Raw genomic sequence first — 21815 nt, 5'->3', positions numbered from 1 at the left:
GTTTAAATAAGATCCAAGACTTTTAATTTGGACCCCACTATCTGAATATGTTTTGAAATATTATAACCACGTCAAATTAACTAAGCACTGTTAAACTCTGTAGGAACACATAAACTCTGGAAAACTGTTTCTTTGTTTTATGCACAACCAAGGGAACGTGTGCAACCCCAATGTGCTTTGAACTCGCCTCTGGCGTGTATAACAACTAAAATTAAAAACCAGTGAGATTATTCAATATCTCATGACCCCTTTGCATGCTAATCAGCGCAGTGTGTGTGGAAAACAATCAAACAGAATGACTCTATCCTGCTTAAAATTATAGCGTGGTGTAACTGTGGGCACACTGCTGTAGGGCTGCAGGAGGACAGATTGCATTTCAATATAATGCACACACACTTTCTGAACAAACTGAGATGGAGCACAGATGGTGTTGCGTGAGGCTTGTTGGAGGGGAATCTATGTGTATTGTCCTTGAGGGTAGATGGCCCGCGCTACTGGATCAACTCACCTCACACACACACTCACATCTGCCATACAGGCTGTCTGGAAGAACACAAGTTAATTTCTACAAAAACAGACACATTAAAAACTTCTAAAGTGACAACCAAATATGGTGTCTTAGGAATTGGGCAAAACATCTCACATTTCACTGTAGTTAGAGAGTGCTTAACAGAGGGTGCCCAATTTTCTGTTCTGGGTGTTTTTCGTTGTTGTTGTTGTTTATTCCAAAAGCAGCATTATAACATACAACTATGTATCTATTTGAATTTGAATTCTGCTGGAACTGAAAACAGTTCCAAGGCTTACCTTACATTTAACCTTACATTTTCATTTAGACCTTCAAAGTCCATATTTTAAAAGATCATCTTAATTTCACAGTACATATTATTGTATTACATCAGTCTAAATTATTTTGTGCAGTAATGAACCAATAACAAGCCAGTCAAATTGAAATTGCATGAAAAAATTAAAAACAAAACAACTGTCTACAACTGCGATCATGGTAACAGTGACTTGACTGGTGGATCTCTCTACAGGATTATGGGTAGTGTAGTTCTTCACAAGGCATTTAGTCAAAAACATGATTTCTTCTTCTGCAGAAGCAAATATAATGTTTAACAAACTAAATGGGACTACAGGCATTGTCGGAGACATTAGACATCATCACGTCAACAGTTTATCAATTTATAGTTTTTCCCAGTTGTAGTACAATTTATAGTGCAGTTAATTGTAGAATAACCAGTTAATAGTTTCCTGCATTTTATATTGTTGTTTGAAAAAGTTTTTTTTTTTTTTTTTTTTTTTTTTTTTTTTTTTGCTTTGCTGCGAAATGCAACCAAAGCTTCAGATGGAAGATGATCATTTAATCACTTTCCTACTAATACCATAAGGTGAACTCATATTATGATTATTCCATGTAACCACCACATTTACCAGCTTAGTCACAGTGAAAGTGAAACTTTAATGATGCATAGTGCTTAAAGCCACATTAAAATAAAACGTTTACGGCCACATGAAGCTGTTAGAAAGCATACAAATTGAGGATTTTCTAGAAGCAAGGATAAAATAACATTTTGTGTACCCACCTTAACAAAATGATATCTTAAATGTGGTACTTTACTCACTAAAATAAGTTTAATCTTACCGTATCCAAAAACTCGCTCACTCTGCTGTTATTTAATAGAGTAAATGCACTAGAATTTTACTGAATATTGCATGGAGACAAGTTTTTAATTAAAATATTAACATTAATTAAGGATTTATTAACTTTTAAGGCACCTGCTTTTGTGTGTCCTTAAGTTATGATTATTTTATTTATTCACTATATATTACATATTACTTATGTCACATTTCAGTTTTAGTTTGGCTTTTTTGCTTTTATTTCAGTTTATATGAAAATGTTTATGTAGAGTGGATTAAAATTCATATACTGAGTAAATCCTTTTCACTGAACATGTTAAAAATATGTTTGAGAAAGTTGTCGTAAGCAGGGTGGTGGTGATGTTGATGGCAAGCGACCATGGTGGTGTGGTTCGTTTATAGCCTTAGCTTGTAAGTTCTGGCGCTTCAAAATTCATAAAAGTTATATTATTTTGTGTAGATTACTGTGATGGACAAAACATGCATCCCTGTTTATGTTTGTATGTTATTATTATTAGTAGTACTAATACTGAGATTATAAGAGATTATACATCACATGTCGCTTTTAGCTGAAGGGCTATGATCTGAAACAATCAAACTCTGCTTCTTCACTCACCTTGGCAATTCTTGGCTATGAGGGCATCTCCAAAATATCCGTCAGCGCACCTTTCACAGTCCGGCCCATCATATCCCTCACGACAGCGCAGACAGGCTCCAGTCACCGGGTCGCAGCTGAGATCCTCTGTAAGATCCAGGTTTCCGTTACACATACACGGCTGACAGGAACCCCCAGGAATGTTGGGACGACCGAAATAGCCATTAGCACACCTGAGGTCATCCAGAGTAAAGAGAATGGATGCTTTAGTAATGCGTACAGTCAAAATACAGCAAATAAACACACTTCAGACCTTCTACAGTGGCACAAAACTGTATAATGCATCATTTGACCATCTCTTAGACTCCCTTTCCTCTCACATAATAAAATAATTGACATTCAAATCAACATTTTTTATGCATTGGTTTTATTATTTGCTATGTAGCACTGTAATGTACAGTCAGCCAGCTTGAGGTCCTAGTCACTGTGTGTGGGTTTGTTTTGTGACCAACCGACTGAACATTTAAACCTTATGTACAGTATGATGCAGACTATATATTTAACATCTAGCTTGAGCGTGGTGCAATGACGTAGCTGTTAATCTGTCATTTGTAACAGCAGTTTGAATCAGACCAGAGGTCGCCTTAGCAGTTGCGATAGTGCATGTATTGTAGAAGCTAAACCTGAAGCCTAGCATAATAGATAGTCTGTCAAGAATAGCTGGGGTAAAGTGGGATAAATGGAAACACTTAAGGAAAGCGTTTAGGTATATTGCATTTCCTGATGAGTCATTTACCGTTTCTCTTTTAAAGGAGCTGTGTACAACTGAACTGACTCCATTACGGTGCGTCTGATGAACAACCTTATTTTGATCATGAAAAGAACACCCGAGACTTTTCTCGCCAAAACAAAGCGCAGACGATGAGAATGTGAGAGAAATATAAGGGGAAGAGACGCTATCACTTCCTCCGCTCGCTTCGCCCACCCGCTCTTCTTATCTGCTGTCGTTACGTTTGGATCCTATATCTCTACTGAAGCAACTTGTGCTGCTGGCTGATAAACACGCACAGTCTATCCACTGCCTTCATGTTAAATGGATTCCTCTGCGCTTATCTGCACACGACTGTGCTATCTGCATGATGGTGGAAAGAGAAAGTAATCACGGTGTTTCACTCACGCTCAGCGGATTCCGCGAGCCACCCTAGACTTATTAATTGAATATGGCATTGCTTGTGACTGTCTTTGCAGGCCCAGCGGCATGCTAGTGCAGAATCCAGTTCTAACTGGGCATGTTGGAGATTTCAACTTTTAAACGAAGTCTTAGATCTCACAACAACTTTAAAAGACATAATATCCCTTGAGCTGTACAAATGCTCTGGGCTCATGTCTTATTTAAGGAATCTTGGTACATATACAGCAATATCTGCATTTGCAGTTGTGTTACTGTATGTTGGGCTACACTACAAAGTGTCATTTTTACCAAACTGCCTGTTCTAGTACTTTGTACCTGGTAATGCTGCGAACCTCAAGGAGACCCAGATTGCACTGGTTGTTCGTTCACACACATCTATTGGATTGCCAGCTGCCTTCACTGGTGCCTTTACTGATTGTCTCCATTGTCCAAAGTATTCAGCATAATCATTTGTAACGTTACTTCCCAATAAAACACGCCCCATAGTAGGGACCACTTATTTTCTTTTTAATACGATACCAATACTTTTAAGGCCCGGTACTGATATTGATACCGATACAACACTTCTAAAATTAACTTTTAAATTACTGCATTTATTATATTACTCAGAGAAAATACTTAGTTTCATAAGGGGCTGCCAGAGACAGGCTGTTATACACCTAAAATGCAGCCTTTTTATTCTGACAGTATATGATTTATTTTTAACATTACTACAAAATAGAACATGATCATAAACTTCAAATGTTAATTTAAATAAATGTAATTGCACAAATTATATAGGCTACATTTTTTTAACACTGCGCTGTCATCCTGTAACCCTAGGTTCATGATTAAAATTGAAAATGTGAACAAAAATAAAAAGAAATTAAATGTGTTATTCTAATTAAAATATGAAATTAAAATGACGGGTAATAATAGATTATGACAGAATTTTTACGACCCTGTCCGTAAAATGATGGACAATGTTAAAGTCTAGCACAACCTCTGAACAAAATTACTGGTAAATAAAACACACCTTATTTATTGATTGATACACCCATCTCTACCCCATAGTATAGTCCCACCCCTAACACTGATTGACAGGATTCTATGTAAGGCATCAGAAATTCAAATGCTAGAGAAACTGCAATTTCATTTGAGTTTTGGCAGAGCATGACAAAGCAGACTTGGTAATTAATATTGCTATGTAAATATGACAGGCTCATGACTCGTAAGACATTGAAAATACAGTTGCAAATGGACTTTGCTATTCCATTTAAAATTTGGCAGTCACTTTGTGATCGCAAAAACACAAATGCTAATGCAGGATTTGCAACTGCATTAGGACTATGTCAATTTATGCACCCACATATAAAAAACGCAATTGAAAATACAATTAGCAATTTCTTTAAAAAAAACAGTCTGGAATATCGTTCTATATGAACACAATAACACAAATAAAAATAAATCCAAAATGTAAAAACCTACAGTACAATCTACTCCAATTTTCTCCAGTGCTGTAGTTTTACATTTACGTTCTTTGATTTTAGCTACGAGGTCATGCTGTGACGTTTCGACCTTGCATTGGTCACATGGTTTCACCAAACTCAAACTCTGGAACGCAACGAAATGCAGAACAACTTTGTAGGAGCTTGCACCGCTGCTCTCTGTATTTTGCATACAGTGTAGTGATCTTTAACAAATACATACGGAGTGCCACAAGGCTCTGTCTTAGGTCCAATTTAGTAGCATTTCCATGTACAACCTAGGCCAAATCACAATGAAAAATTCTAAAAGAGCGGCCACATAAATTTGCATAAAACACGCCCAGACCATCTCCATATAAGGGATTTTTGCACAACCTTCCCTTCACACACAATAAAACACCTTTTATACAGTTTATAGAACTCTCATTAGCCGACTATACATGCGCTGTTCTTCAGAGAAACCTCAAAGCTAGCTATATTCTAACACAGTTTTTCTTACTCTTTCACCGTATATGATGAATATATATTATATAATTATATATAGTATATAACTATTATCCTTAGATTAATACATTCATTTTGTCCTAACTATATAGTTTGTGTGTACATGTGCTTAGTGAATGAGACCCACTGGGTGTAGAACACATGGGTTAGAACAGTGTTTCCCAACCTCTTTTTTGTTTTGATAAGTACAAAATTCCATAACTAATTTGTTAGAATGGCCACATCTGAGGCAGTAAGTTAATCAAATTACATTTTCATCAGTTCACAAAGTTTAATGTAGCTATATGGGCGATCAGTTTTTCTTGTTGTTTAATACATTTGGCCAAATCTCATGATATAAAAGATGAACTGCTATGCACAGGATATTTAAAATGTACAAAAGTATATTGGCTACAACCAGACAGCGCTCTTCTCAGCTCTTCTCTCATAAAAACATTAGCCTTTATAGACAGTGTTTCTTAAGTAAATAAAAAAAAAATCAGTTCTTCATGTGCACTTGCATTGTAGATGTCTTCAAACCGTTCATCGCAGCACTTCATTCTGAATGGAGGCTGGGGATATATTTGAGGATACAATGGTGTTACAATGTTTAGTCATGTGCTCTTTTAGATGCTTTCATTGGTTAAATATTTGTAAAAGCCACAAACAGACAACACAATGACCAATAGCACTGATTTAAAATAATAATAACAAAATATAATAGAGATAGGAAGTTTTTGATCATTTTCCATGCAACACCTGTCAACCTGGCACACTGGTGTGCTGCGGCACAGTCGTTGGGAAACACTGGGTTAAAAAAAATGATCACAGAATCTCTTTAAGTAACAATGTCTGGGTAAATGGGAAAGTCCCCACCTACTGTTTCAAAAATACATAGCCCTCAACACACAGTCAGACAGACTGTCACCTCTGCGCTGCCTTGGTACCATTTAAAGGGTAACTGAGCATTGAAGGCTAGCTCTTTCTCTCTCTCTGCTGCCAGCTAATAATTTCTCCTGTCGTTAACTCTGCTGTGAGAGAGCCATCTTAAGCACTGATGACTCAGGCCAGGTGTCTTTAACCCTGGCCATATATACTGCCAACTTCCTGTGAGTCTACACACCAGGGAACAATTACTAAAAAAAACCTGGGACTGTTCCGAACTCTTATTTCCTTCCTCTCTTTACCCCATTCACCTCAGCTTGCTCTCTCTGACTCGCTCGCTGTTTCAGGTGTCGCTGGCCGCGCAGGGCCAAACTAAACATAAGTACTCTATTTCAGAGCGGGACCAGGCGCCGTGGAGGGATTGAGCTGAATTAGGTCAGTGAAAGACTGAGTGGGGTGGAGAGAGGCGGGTATTGGTTTTTCTGTTTTGGGTCAGTGATTCTTAAAACTGAAAGTATCACTAAGCCCATTACTGTTACTGATTGCCTACTACACTCTCAGAGCTTACGGCATACTTCACAGCAAACACATCCACAGTGTATGAATGAAGCAGCGGGGTGGGATGATGAATATAAGACCAGTTTTACAGAGCTTGCACAATTGCAGTGTAACTGCAACAGCAGGCTGAGCCTTTACTCTGAGTATGTATACATGGACACCAGAAATCTACACTTTTATCCACATATACATGCAGCTCCATTAGTAGGCAGCTTTCTTTCTCTTTGTGTTTACATTACCTTTCAGAATGGCACTTGCATGCTTTTATTTTGGTGCATGTGATGTAAAGATGTTCACTGACAGGGTTTCTGTGTATGTTACTAAAGCTCTGCACAGTAGCCTATACAGTAATTATGGAGACTCAAAGACACGAAATAGGTATGCCAGACAAAGGAGACATGCAAATTATGCAGTGCTGGGGGGCTAATCTACTTAAGAATCACATTTATATCCCAATAATAAAAAATCCTAAACAGATCTAAAGCGCAACTACACTAAACTCTGTATAAACTCCCAAGGGTAGCGTAGACTATGTATAAAACACAAATATAATATAGCTCAGTTCGGCTCTACAGATACTGGAAAGTGTTCCTCTGATTTGCTCAGATGAAAATTAGGATCTGGTGTTGGAAATGATGTATTCTGCACTTATTTCTATTTAAAGAGAGCCAGTTATGTGCCACTGTTGACTGTTGGCCAAGGACGTATGTATTTAGGATTTGTTGGGACTAAATGTAATAATTTAAGATTCAACCACTGAAAATCACATACTGGCTGACTGCTAATATCCTCTTCAGTGTCTATGGTGGTTTCAGCCCTCTTGGAAAATGCTGAGTTTTAAAGTTTCTTTGAAAAGCCTCAACAAAAAAATAATAATAATAATAAAAAAACACAGATGAGACAGTAGTTGGAATACAAGTTTACAGTAATACTGTAATAGTAATAAAAGTAACTAATATAGACTCATTGACGTTTCCCAAAAGCAATCAAGTTGACTGTAGAACCCACTGGCACCAACAGTATCTACGGTCTACTTAGATATTGGGAAATGCAGGTTCTGGTCCTTCGCAGGTCAGAGTTCACCAAACTTGAACTCAGGCAGCAAAATACAAAAGAACATGGCAGGAGCTTGTGTTTTTTTGCTCTCCCGCATTCGTATGTGCATCGAAAATTGTAGTGGACCAATCTTTAACAGATACATACGACTCTGTCTTAGGTCCAATTTAGTAGCATTTCAGACAGACTGTCACCTCTGCACTGCTTCGGTACCTTTTAAAGCAGTGGTTCTCAGCTCCAGTCCTCAGGGCCCACTGCTCTGCACATTTTGTATGTCTCCCTCATTTAACACACCTGATTCAGATCATCAGCTCATTAAAGGAGAAGTACACTTCCAAAACAAAGATTCACATATAATGTACTCATCACCTTGTCATCCAAAATGTTCATGTCTGTCTATCTTCAGTCGTAAAGAAATTGTTTTTTGAGGAAAACATTTCGCCATTTTTCTCCATATAATGGACTGATATGGTGCCTCGATTTTGTACTTCCAAAACATAGTTTAAATGCGGCTTCAAACAATCACAAATGCGTTAATAAACGATCGGTTATTTTAATAAAAATAATACAATTTATATACTTTTTAATGCCAAACGCTGGTCTTGTCTTACTCTGTCTGGACTGTTTTTGTTCCGGTTCATGACAGTTAGGGTATGTTGAAAAACTCCTTCAAAAACAACTTCAAAATCATCCTGTATCGCTGTTTTACCATTTGTTAAGGGTGTTTGATCTTCTTTGCATGTTCACTTTGCAAAGACTGTGTCAGTACTTCTGCAGCGATGTCGGATGATTTTGAAATGATTTTTGAAGTTGAGGGAGAAAATACGATTGGAGTTTTTCAACATACCCTAACTGTCTTGAGCCAGAATACACAGAGTTCAGGGAGAGAAAGACAAGACGAGCGTTTGAGATTAAAAAGTATTTCAATTTCAATTTCAATACTTTTATGAAAATAACCAATCGTTTTGCTAGATAAGACTTTTCTTCCTCGGCTGGAATCGTTTACAACCGCATTTGGACGTTTGAAGCCGCATTTAAACTGCATTTTGGAAGTTTAGAATCGGGGCACCACATCAGTCCATTATATGGAGAAAAATGCTGAAATGTTTTCCTCAAAAAAACATAATTTCTTTACAACTGAAGAAAGAAAGATGTGAACATCTTGGATGACAAGGGGGTGAGTACATTACATGTGAATCTTTGTTTTGGAAGTGGACTTCTCCTTTAAGAGAAAGATTCATAAACTGAACTGAGTGTGTCAGATTCAGAAATATACAAAATTTACAGAGCAGTGGGCCCCGAGGACTGGAGTTGTGAACCACTGCTTTAAAGGATGCTGAAGAGAAAGAGAAATGTTTGCGTTCATATTGAGATCATGTAGACTATCTGAGCATTCTATGAGTCGTCCTTTACAAGTCCTGTGGCACATGTGTGATTACCAGGTTCTTAAGCAAAAGTCTCTATTTGTGCTTCATTTACTTTGGCTTCCCCGTTGGGCGGGCTCGACACAATGGGTTTTTAAGAACACGTTTTAAGAGCGACGTGCGCCGCCTGACTGAGTTTGTGTGAAGTGTGTCCTTCACATCTCTTTCAGCGGGTGTCTCAGGGGACACACTGGGTTCGAGCCCCGTCTGAGCGGTGATGGATCGGTCCCATCTCGCCCCATTAACGTGCGTCTGTCTCTGGCTTTTCCCTGAACGAGAAACCTTTCCATTCGCTCTCTCTCTCCTCTCTAACTTTTCTCCGCTTGTCCTCCATAACACACCTCCAGTTCCCTCGTTTCCGTCCCCTCCACCTCGTGTCTGCTAATGGCTCAGCGTAGAGAGTTTTTGGTGCCAGCTAGCATGTACCAGCACTGGCACTGCACCAGTCCCTCTCCATCTGTTTCAGGGGTGGGGTCACAGCAGAGCCCAGACCTTTCTTCCACCTAGACGCCGTATTCCACGACACAACTGTGATTTAGTCTGCGAACAGAGCTGGAGCGACTGCCAACGCAACCTCCCCAGAATGCAGCATATGCTAATGCTAACACATCAGCATACCAACCTTCAGAGAATGAGAGAGATCGACGCCCAGTGGGAAACGTGATGGGGTGAGAAAGAAAGAGAAATAAACAGAGCGACTGATGGAAATATTCTGCATGATAGATGAGCTCAGTGATTTCTGATGCTAATGAAATTAAGACAAAATTAGGAGTGCCACGGCTGCCACTTTTAGCGAGAGCGCTGCTTTGTGCTATATTGCATTTGTGGCCACTTTACACTGACCACAGGGGATCAAGCCATTTGCTCCATCTTATCCCTGAATTTTATTTCATGTCACACTGGGACAAAGATCCATATGGCCTAGAGATTAAGATTTGTTTGACTAGTCTACTCAAACAAACACACTACAAACCCAAACATATGGTGTTGTTCAGCATTTTACACACTCACACATACACACCCACACACACACACACACACACACACACACACACAGAAGCGACAAGGGGTAAATAAGAAGAATTATTGTAGAGGACCAAAACATGGGCCTTTTCCCTAAATACGCTGAGCTGCCTTGGAGTTTGCTGCCCTTGTAGGAGTTGCCCTTCTAAGGCTGCATCATAAACCACAAAAGTGACTGATTTCATAACTGTTTCCAAGATTATGGGTTTGATTTCTAGGGAATGCATGAACTGATGAAATGTACAGCCTACCTTGAATGCAATGTAAGTCATTTTGGATTATCTATGAATCTATTAAGCATCTATCAAATGAATTTAAAAGTTGAAATGATCTTGATTTCAAAAGTTTAGTGTTATACTGTTAAGCTAACAATATAATATTCTAACAAAACATTAAAATACATATAACATAGTTTTAGTTAGATTGAACAATGTTTAATTCTTAAAGGATTGGTTCACTTCCAGAACAAAAATTTACAGATAATGTACTCACCCCCTTGTCATCCAAGACGTTCATGTCTTTCTTTCTTCAGTCATAAAGAAATTATGTTTTTTGAGGAAAATATTTCAGGAATGTTCTCCATATTAAAATATATATATATATATATATATATATATATACAGTGCCCTCCACTAATATTGGTACCCTTGGTAAATATAAGCAAAGACGGCTATGAAAATAAATCTGCTTTGTTTATCTTTTTGATCTTACATTCAAAAAATTCACAAAATGCTAACCTTTCATTGAAGTAAAACAATTAAAAGTGGAGTGAAACTTACGTTATGAAATAAATGTTTTTCTCCAATGCATGGTGGGCACAGTTATTGGCACCCTTAAAAATTATAATGAGTAAAATATCTCTGAAGCATGTTCCCATTCATATTTGCATTGATTTAGCACACTAGAATGACTAGGAGTATGATATTCTCCAGCCATGACTTCCTGTTTCACAGGATTATAAATTTGAGGAGCACAAAGGCCAAATTCCCTTAATCATCCATCACAAGGAATAAAACCAAATAACATAGTTTTGATGTGCAGAACAAGATTGCTGAGCTTCACAAAACAGAACGTGGCTGTAAGAAAAGAGCTAAAACACTGAAAAATCCAAATTTCCATCATTAGGACAATAATTAAGAATTCCAATCAACTAAAGATGTTACAAATCTGCCTGGAAGAGGATGTGTGTCTGTATCGTCCTAATGCATGGTGAGGAGGAGAGTTTAAGTGTCCAAAGACTCTCCAAGGATCACAGCAGGAGAATTGCAGAGATTAGTTGAGTCTTGGGGTCAAAAGACAAAAAAAAAAAAAAAATAAATAAATAAATCAAACAGCCCCTACATCACCACATGTTGTTCAGGAGTGTTTTAAGTAAAATCCTACTTGCTCAACCAAAAACAAACTCCAGCATATTCAGTTGTCAGACACGACTTGAATTTCAAATAGGACTGGCTTCTGTGGTCAGATGAAACTAAAAAAGAGCTTTCTGGCAGCAAACCTACCAGATGGGTTTGGTACAAAAAGTACCCAATGTCCACGGTTAAATATACTGCTGGATCTTTAATGTTGTGGGCTTATTTTCCTGCTAGAGGTCCTGGACATCTTGTTCAGATGCATGGCATCATGGATTCTAGCAAATACCAACAGATAAAAAAATCTAAATCTGACTGCATCTGTTAAAAGTTCTGTAATGAGCTGTGGTTAGATCTTCCATCAGGACAATACTCTCAAACAAACATCAAAATCAACACAAAAATGTTAGTGAATGAAGGTTCTGCCATGGCCGTCCCAGTTGCCTAACCTGAACCCTAAAATGCGTGAGGTGAACTGAAGAGAAGAAGCACCAGCATGGAGCTGGGAATCTAAAGGATCTGAAGAGTTTCTGTATGAAGGAATGGTCTCTGATCTCTTGTCAGGTGTTCTCCAAACTCTTCAGGCGTTAAAGGAGAAAACTTAGAGCTGTTATCTTGAATAAAGGACGTTCCAGTATTAGGTGCCAATAATTGTGGTCAACATGAACTAGAGAAAAACATTTATTTCACAATGAGATTTTCCCCCTGCTTTCCATTGTTTTATTTCAGTGATACGTTAGAATTTTGTGAATTTTTCGAATGAAAGATTACAAGGATAAACAATGCAGATTTATTTTCACAGCCACCTTTGCTCATATTTACCAAGGGTGCCAATATTAGTGGAGGGCACTGTATATATATATATATATATATATTTAATATGGAGAACATTCCTGAAATATTTTCCTCAAAAAACATAATTTCTTTATGACTGAAGAAAGAAAGACATGAACGTCTTGGATGACAAGGGGGTGAGTAAATTATAAATTATCAATTTATACACTTTTTAACCACAAATGCTTGTCTTGTCTAGCTCTGCCAAGCACATGTGTACTCTGTGCACTCCGGTTCAAGACAGTTAGGGTATGTCGAAAAACTCCCATCTCATTTTGTCCTCCAACTTCAAAATTGTCCTACATCGCTGTTTTACCTTTTTTTGTAAAGGGTGTTTGATCTTCTTTGCACGTTCACTTTGTAAACACTGGGTCGGTACTTCTGCAGCGATGTAGGACGTTTTTGAAGTTGAAGGAGAAAATGAGATGGGAGTTTTTCGACATACCCTGTCTTGAGTCAGAATACACAGAGTTCAGGGAGAGCAAGACTAGATGAGAATATGAGGTTAAAAAGTATATAATTGGTCAATTTTTTTTAGAAAGTAATCGATTCGCTAGATAAGACCCTTCTTCCTCTACTGGGATCATTTAGAGCTCCTTGAAGCCGCATTTAAACTACATTTTGGAAGTTCAAACTCAGGGGCACCATAGAAGTCCATTATATGGAGATAATTCCTGTTCTGGAAGTGAACTAATCCTTTAGTTAGACAACATTCCTTATGCTGCCTACTTTTTGGAAATGAAAGTCAGGAGCACAACTACAGTATGACGTCTTGCAGTGCTGCCTGTAGACAACTCATTAGGTGTTGGTACAATGCCATTATCCAGTGAAGTTCTGGTCAAGTTTCAAAACTGCATCAAAAATGGATCTACTGTGCAGTCAGATATTAACCCAGCCTTGGACTTTTCCATACACCGTTCAATTTCACATGGAAAAGACCTGTCTCAAAGATGCACATCTGGGATTACCAAGAGACTTTTTTTTTTTTAATTAATTTGTTTTAAAATTTAGGGCCATGTAACCAACCCAAGCTCATTGAAAAATACATGCCTCTACCTACGTTTCTGCAAAACTCAAAAAAATGTACCTATCTGTACAAATCACTGCAGTTTCCAGTTGAAATGAACACTAGAGGCAGTAAAACTCTGGCAACTTTTATTCCTTTTCACACAAAGTATGATTTACAGGGCCAGAGTTTCGATTAAGAAAGCCTAATTTTCACATAAGTCCTTGCACGATACAATTTTCACTTCAAAACCATTTTAACATGCTGCGAGATTTGATAACTGATACTTTTGAATGTTAGCATCACATATACTGCTTCAAATAGATGCGTTTTCTAACACAGGTTTACTCGGTTGTTCACCGGAAGTGCTCCGGTATAAATCCACAAATCAGCCCAAACTTGCGTATAAGGAAGACAAACTAGCACGGCTGTATCAGTGAATGTGTTTTTGTATCACTTTTGCATTTGTTACACTATCGGGTAGGTTAAAGATTGGGGTTGGTGTAGGGGGTTTTGTTGCCATAAGAGTGATGTCAGAACAACAGAGCTTGACAGTTATGCAGTGCTGCCAAGACTGCAGTTTTTCTGCGGAACTGGGCTACTTTAACACTGTTGTCGCAAGTTGTTTTTCATGTCTGCGGGTTGAAGTGGCCCCAATAATGTTATATTTAGCCCCTGGAATGAGAATTGTACCAGGTGAACCCCATCAAAAAATATGCATTTTACCCCCGGAGCACAATTTTTACTAGGGGTAAAAATTTAGTTTTTGGGCTAGTTTTGAGTAGCAACTGGGCGGGTTTTGTTGTGAAAACCTGGCAACCCTGCAGTTATGTGACAGCGTAGAATCACATCATACAATCAATACTTTCATACAAACACGTTTGACAATGAAAACTGCAAAAACTTTAATCACTAGATTTACTAAAAATAAGGAAAGTGTGGGGTAAGATGAGTAAATTGTGTAAATTGTGAGTAAATTGTCGCATCTCTATTTTAGCACTTTTCTGTGCATAATTTGTATCATGTGAGCATATAATCAGAAAAAAATAAAACAGGTCAATTGGAGTCCATAGTCATAATCTGATTTAAGATTAGCTATCAATTATTGTATGTAGCATTTTACGCAAAATGCCAACTGTGGGGTAAAGTGTGTCAGGTACTTTTGGGTAAGATGTGTCATTATTTATTTATTTTTTATATTTATGTTTTTATTTGAAATTTAAACCAATCACATTGATTCAACTTAATATGAAAGTAATTTGTGTGACTGGATCATCTATGGCCTGATATTAAGGATACTTTCTTTAATTTCAGGCAAGTGAAATATCATTAGCTATAACCAGTCTTGTTTCTTTTTGTATAGAGGACAACTTGAGTAAAAGGTGGCACAACTTACCCCACCGGAGATAAAGTCTGGTGGCAAAACCTTGTTATCTTACCTGTCACAGCGTGCACCCGTGTAACCCGGCTGGCATCGATCGCAGATCACCTCACCTCTGGCATCAACGTGACATGTGGGACTGAAACTACGGTGTTTTTGAGCCAACAAGGGGACAAAGAGAAAAAGAAAAGAAAAGCGAATTAAAAACATCCTTCCCATTCGTCATAAGTGCTCGCTCTGGTTCTAACCGAAGCCAGAGAGAGTCTGGTTTAGCTGGTGGGCAAACCCTTTGCAGCGAGGTCAGGTTCTGCCATTAGCTCTAGCATAATGACTGTGCGGCTATTTCAGACGACACTGGAGCCAGGCTGAGGGGCATGCTGGGAATGCTGAGGGCAGGAGAGGAGCGACGCTTTCTTTAGCCCACTTGAGGATGTGGAATGCTCAGCTGTTGGATTCTGGGATGTCAACTCTGTCTGGATTAGCCACTAGCATGCTACAGCCAATATTAGCCCGGTGCTGAAATCATGCGCCAGTTACAGAGTTGAAGTAAGAGCACACAGGACTCACAGTGAACGTCAGAAAGAGCTACAAGTCATCCTTATAAATACTACCATGCTAAAAATAAGATCAATTTAGACCAGTTCAAACTGAATTATGGTCTTAACTGGTTTTAGCTGAACAGGTTGAATCTGCTACTGGCACAAGATTGTTAAAGTGCAGTTTTTTTTTTTTTTTTAACTGTTTCTCATCTCCCTTTATATCAGACAAAGTCATAGTTTTTGTGCTGTTTGTGTCACACTGAGTCTCTGGCAAGATCACAGCATTACTCTCATTTAAAATCCTGAACAGCCCAGCATAGCAACACAGACTTCATGCCAACTCTATGACTAACCAATGGCAACGTTTGGGAAAGTAGTTTATTTTAGCGATGCTACAATCTCAGAAAAAAATGTGCAAACACTGTAAGCTTGTCACTGAAGCAGGACAAACCTTAGACAAGGTATTAAGTTGTCCCTTTAAGCGACTACAGGCAAATTTACTTTTTCACATTTTACATTTGTTGCAAAGCCAAAATGACACTCTTCACCAAGATTATTGTTGCAGGTAAATCTGAAGTGTGTGAAATTGTTATTATACTGATAACCAGTGATGGTTTGAATGTGACATGTAAGATTGTCACCAAATAACCCAGCTAAGCTGTTTTAGGCTGTTGATTCAGCAGGTTAAAAACACAAAACCATTGCTCAATAAAACACATAACTTGTGGCTGGAATAGTTAAAGAGACAGATACTAGTTACTGGCATGTTAGAGGATAGTTAAAGGAGAAGTCCATTTCCAAAACAAAGATTCACATATAATGTACTCACCCCTTGAGGAAAACATTTCTGCATTTTTCTCCATATAATGGATTGATATGGTGCCCTGAGTTTGAACTTCCAAAATGCAGTTTAAATGCAGCTTCAAACGATCCCAAATGCGGTTGTAAACGATCCCAGCCGAGGAAGAAGGGTCTTATCTAGCGAAACGATCGGTTATTTTCATTAAAAAAAACAAAAACAATTTAAATACTTTTTAATGTCAAGTGCTCGTCTTGCCTTTCTCTCCCTGAACTCTGTGTATTCTGGCTCAAGACAGTTAGGGTATGTCAAAAAACTCCAATCATATTTTCTCCCTCAACTTCAAAAATCATTTCAAAATCATCCTACATCACTGCAGAAGTACCGACCCAGTGTTTGCAAAGTGAACATGCAAAGAAGATCAAACAGCCTTAACAAAAAGGTAAAATAGCGATCTAGGATGATTTTGAAGTTGAGGGAGAACATGAGATGGGAGTTTTTCGACATACCCAGGCAGAGTAAGACAAGATGAGCATTTGGCATTAAAAAGTATATAAATTGTATTATTTGTATTAAAATAACTTATCATTTCGCTAGATAAGACCCTTCTTCCTCGGCTGGGATCGTTTACAACCGCATTTGTGATCGTTTGAAGCCGCACTTAAACTGCATTTTGGAAGTTCAAACTCGGGGCACCATATCAGTCCATTATATGGAGAAAAATGCTGAAATGTTTTCTTCAAAAAACATAATCTCTTTACAACTGAAGGAAGAAAGACATGAACATCTTGGATGACAAGGGGTGAGTACATTATCTGTAAATCGTTGTTCTGGAAGTGGACTTCTCCTTTAACTAAAAGTAGCAGTGTTGCCATTTTAATTACATTTTTCAGCAGCCTGACAAAAGGTCAGCTATTTCTGGAATAGCTTGCTTTTATAGTCACAGTTCATTTTAGTAAACTAGCTCAAAACAAGATTTACTAAATATATTTTTAATTTAGTTTATCTCTGATATTTTGACTTAACCAGTTGTGAGTGATACAGTACAATAGGTTTATTTAATAGGTAATTATTACCATAAATATTACTATATTCTCCTGAGACCCCCTCTTATGTTTAGAGCATAAGAAACAAATGGGATTAAAAATTATATATATATATATATATATATATATATATATATATATGCTTTGTGTTATAGGGACTATAGGCAAAAGCACCAATCAATTTACCAATCAAATTTTAGGTTGTACGCTATGTATTTATTTACCTACCTACCTGTATTTGTAACAAAAATTAGCTTGATTCAGTTATGTTATTAAAGATATCACAGTATGATTTAATATACTATTTACATAAATGAGCAATGCCTTTCTACACATTGCATCTATACATTTTATCTAATTTTATGTTTATGAATTAATATTATATGTTCTTGGGACAACATGTAATAAAAAAAAAAAAATTAATGAAGATTTTTGTCAACATTTTCGTATGAGCTAGTCACATTTGAATAATAATGACAAAATATTTCCATCACAGTGTTGAATTCAGTGATTCAGTCAATGTTAATCATTTTTAAAGCCTAAGGAGTTTTATTTTCATGGTCAAACCTTCAAACATGCAGTATGTCTGAAAAGCCTAGACTGTGCCCTTTACAATAATCTAGACTCAAAACTGTGATTTGCTAAAATATAGTCTTCTACAGAGGGAAGAAGTCTGTGGCTGGCTCTCGGGAGGATAGGCATGTAATATTTGCAGAACATAATTTAGCCTAATAGTTATATATAGTATTAATCTGATAATACTGTTATGTGACTGTTCAACTTCTTTGATTGTTTAAAGTGTTTATTTGTGCAGTCTGATGTCATGACTTCCTGTAATCAGTGCTGACGTACTTGTTTGATGGGCTGAGAAGAGGACAAGCACATGGCTGACAGTCGTCTGCAGTTCCTCTGGTGGCGTCTCCATAATATCCAGAAGCACACCGGTCACAGTACGGCCCTACAGTGTGATCCCTACAGTCCTACAAACACATTTACAGAAAGACAAACACATGACTAATGTCAAGAAAAGGATGTTTGTTAACACAAACAAAAGTTTGCAGATAAGTAAATGAAACCACATCAAAGCCACCATAAAGTTCCATCAAAAAACCTGAATCGTTCTCAGACGCAGCTTCTGTCAAAAGTATCAGTTACATTCCATTCCATAAAAAAGTAACATAATGTAACATAAATGTTACATAAAAGTAACAATGTAACATAATTGCTTACTTTTTATTAGTCATTTCACAATGACACCCAACTTTTAAAAGTAACATTCGGCAGCAGGGACACACATTTTAATCAGTCGTTCAGAGACACACAGTGTCAGACTAATGAATCGGAGGGACAGTGCCAGTATTTCATCTGTGAGCCGTAAATACACATGCACACAGTGATAATCACAGCACAATCCATCCATCCACACACACATGTAATTATTCAGTCCAGTTCTCTGCTTTAACAAGCTGTGGACAAAGGAAGTGATACTGTTGTCTGAACACGTTTGTTTGTGGTTGCTGATGTTAATGCATCAGTTATGTCCTTTAAACTTAATTCAGTACTCATAGATTCTGTGGACCCAAACCTCATTTGTGTTTGAATACAAATAAACATCCCATTTAAACCCGTGCCATTTACTCTGGCTTTACAATCACACACTCACTGGACAGAAGAGAGAGAGAACAAGACAGAAGAGAGCCTGCAACACACACACACAGGAAATGGAACGGTTCTATTTTCTGTGACTCCATCTGAACTGCATTCACAGCAGATTGTGTTATAATGCAGTTCTGTTATTATGGGCAAACAACTACAACAACAACAACAAAAGCAGCAATGACACAGCAAGTCAATTCTGTACTTTTCTCAATGAAAAGAAAGAAAAACAACAAAATACAATCCCTTGCCTCAGTAATGAGTACACACACACACACACACACACATATATTACCAGGCAGTGTCCAGTGACGTCATCGCAGTGCTCCGCGTGTCCGTGGCATTGACAGAGTTCACACACGCCGCGATACAGCGTCCCGTTCACTCTGCGGTAGCCCACTGCACACATCTGTGAAAAGATACACATACAATGACACACACTTAATACATCAACACACATGATTCTTCATGAGGATGAGTGTGGTGTTTTGGGCTGGTTTGGCAGTACGTGCGTCAGTGTGTGAGCGTCTGCACTGCCAGTAATTAATCTGTGCTGTGCTAATTGACGGATCATTGTAGAGCACAAAGTGCTTTGATTTACTAAATGAGGGAGAAGATTTGTTTCAGTCAACTGAAGCACAAGGGAAGTTTATAGAGCTGGCTGATAAATGCCTGTTCAGACAGAGTGTCTATGTGTGTGTGTGTGTGTGTGTGTTCATATTCAAACCATTCTGTCTCGTTTTGTTTCACTAATGTGCCTGAAGCTGCTCTTCTTCTTATATTTGAATGATTGTTCTCAGAGTTTACTGTCTTACTGTCAGCATGAAATCGCAATTGACATTTATTTAGAAAATATTCTAATTATACATTGTCTTGTTGTGAATGATTCATTCTTGCATAATTTTATTATATCCTTTTAATGCAGAATATCAAGGGTGTTTAACAGGTAATAATTACTTCAGTATATACACTATATCATTTAATTTGACAGACTATGGATCTTCTTTTACTCCCGACATCTGAGCCGCTGAAGACGCAGATTACTTTTGTTTTTGAAGGGAATGCGCCCCACAGTCTGCCTAAATGTGTCTATGTTCGTGCAAATCATTCGAGATCCAGCTTCACTTACAGCAGAAGTGAGTAAAAGGGCTTTTTTTTGCATTTTTGCAAAGGCTTTTCTAATATTGTGCTAGTTAGTAAGTTTTGCAGCTAAATGCAGCTAAAGTTTACAGTCTCTCATAGAACGCCTCGTCACCCCACAGAAGAGGGGGGCGGGGTGAGCAGAGCTTATTAGGATTTAAAGGGACATACACCGAAACAGGTCGCTGTGAACAGAGGACAAGGTAAAGAAGGTGTTGTTTTACACTACCATTGAGAAATTTTAACCAAAGTATGTCACAGACTTTTCATGAAGACCCCAAAGAATCATATCAGCTTGTGGAAAATGGTCATCCGATGACTCCTTTAAGGTGAACCAATTATTTATCCCTTAGCATTCCTGTAAAATTAAACTAAATGCAAAGATTGAATTCATCTTGGCTGAGCATTTCCAGTGAATTACAAAATAAAAGTTCATAAATGACTGATTTTGATGAACCTCTCAAAGCACTTTCAAATCATCTACACCTTTTAAACTTGCTTGATTCTGTAAACAAAATGATGTGAAAACCCACAATCTCTTTAATAACAGAAATCTTTAATCATAACTTTTAACCTTTTAAAACTACAACTAAAGATGCAGCACTGGAAATGTCTTCAGAGTTTAACAGTTCATTTTAGTTTCCAGGTTCAAACTGGTAATTAATGAGGCATAATCATGTGAAAATTGGTAGAAATGACATTCATTAGCATCAGTCTTTGTGTGAAGTGCGTTTCAAATGACGGTTGTTTTCTGCAATATTTTCAAGACGTCAGAGGGAATAGGGTGCATGATCACTTCTTAGTGAAAAAGACCCTCTCACTGAGCTCATGGCATTTTGGGATTGACTTCTTCGTGGAGAATTCATGCAATGCTTCCTAAGAATTCGATCAAAACAAGATATCTAATGAAGCAGAATAATCGTGCTACCTGCTGTTTAGCGCAGCCTTTACATTGGGACGATGTCTAAATGTGCTGTCTAGGTGGGCAGATCACTGGAACTGCTGACTGCAGGGATCTTTCACACACACATGCTGAATATGAAGTGGATATTGGAAATGACTACAGCGATAAACATCACACTTGTTTTCCTACTGTCTTTCAGTGACCCCGCTGACCCCGCCACTCTCAGAGCGGCCCATCAATCCCATCACCAGTCTGACAAACACACAACACTGAGCTGAGACACACAGGGAACATTTAAAGAGACAGTTCTATCCAAAAATACACATTCTGTCATCATACTCATCCTCTTGTCTTTCTAGACCCTGAATGACTTTTGTTCAACTTTAAATACAAATACACATTTGTAATACTCATAATAATAAAAATTAATAGTCTTTACTGGCACATGATCCTTCAGAAATCATCCTAATATGCTGATTTGCTGCTCATGAAACATTTCTGATTATTATCAGTGCTGAAAACAGTTGCTGTTAACTATTTTTGTGGATACAGTGATACATTTGATTTTATTTTCCAGGATTCACAGATGAATGGAATGTTCAAAAGAACAGCATTTATTCAAAATTGAAATACTGTATCATTGTAAATGTTACAAAATGATAAATATAAATAATTCTTCTTTTTTTTAAATAATCTTATTTACCCCAATTGTTTGAATGGTAATGTATCTGCTTGAGCAGCAAATCAGCATATTAGAATGATTTCTGGAGGATCATGTGAAACTGAAGACTGGATTAATGATGCTGAAAATTCAGCTTTGATCACAGCAGTCAAT

At 37.7% G+C, this 21815-nt stretch overlaps 1 protein-coding gene across 3 annotated transcripts in view; it reads right to left on the bottom strand.

Moving 5' to 3' along the window:
- lama2 (laminin, alpha 2) overlaps window positions 1–21815 on the bottom strand; it is a 224208-nt gene that overhangs the window by 74797 nt on the left and 127596 nt on the right. For all 3 annotated transcript variants that reach the window (XM_051138593.1, XM_051138594.1, XM_051138595.1), the window contains exons 16-19: window positions 19232–19345; window positions 18133–18260; window positions 14955–15041; window positions 2258–2469 (exon numbers count right to left, since the gene is read on the bottom strand). In XM_051138593.1, the coding sequence (XP_050994550.1) occupies window positions 2258–2469; window positions 14955–15041; window positions 18133–18260; window positions 19232–19345 (541 nt within the window). The remainder of the gene's footprint in view (window positions 1–2257; window positions 2470–14954; window positions 15042–18132; window positions 18261–19231; window positions 19346–21815) is intronic.

The sequence above is a fragment of the Labeo rohita genome, chromosome 20 (genome assembly GCF_022985175.1).
Source record: "Labeo rohita strain BAU-BD-2019 chromosome 20, IGBB_LRoh.1.0, whole genome shotgun sequence".
In the NCBI taxonomy this organism is placed as follows: domain Eukaryota; kingdom Metazoa; phylum Chordata; class Actinopteri; order Cypriniformes; family Cyprinidae; genus Labeo; species Labeo rohita.
The sequence above is the reverse complement of the archived record's forward strand: the minus strand, read 5'-3'. Positions and strand labels throughout refer to the sequence as shown.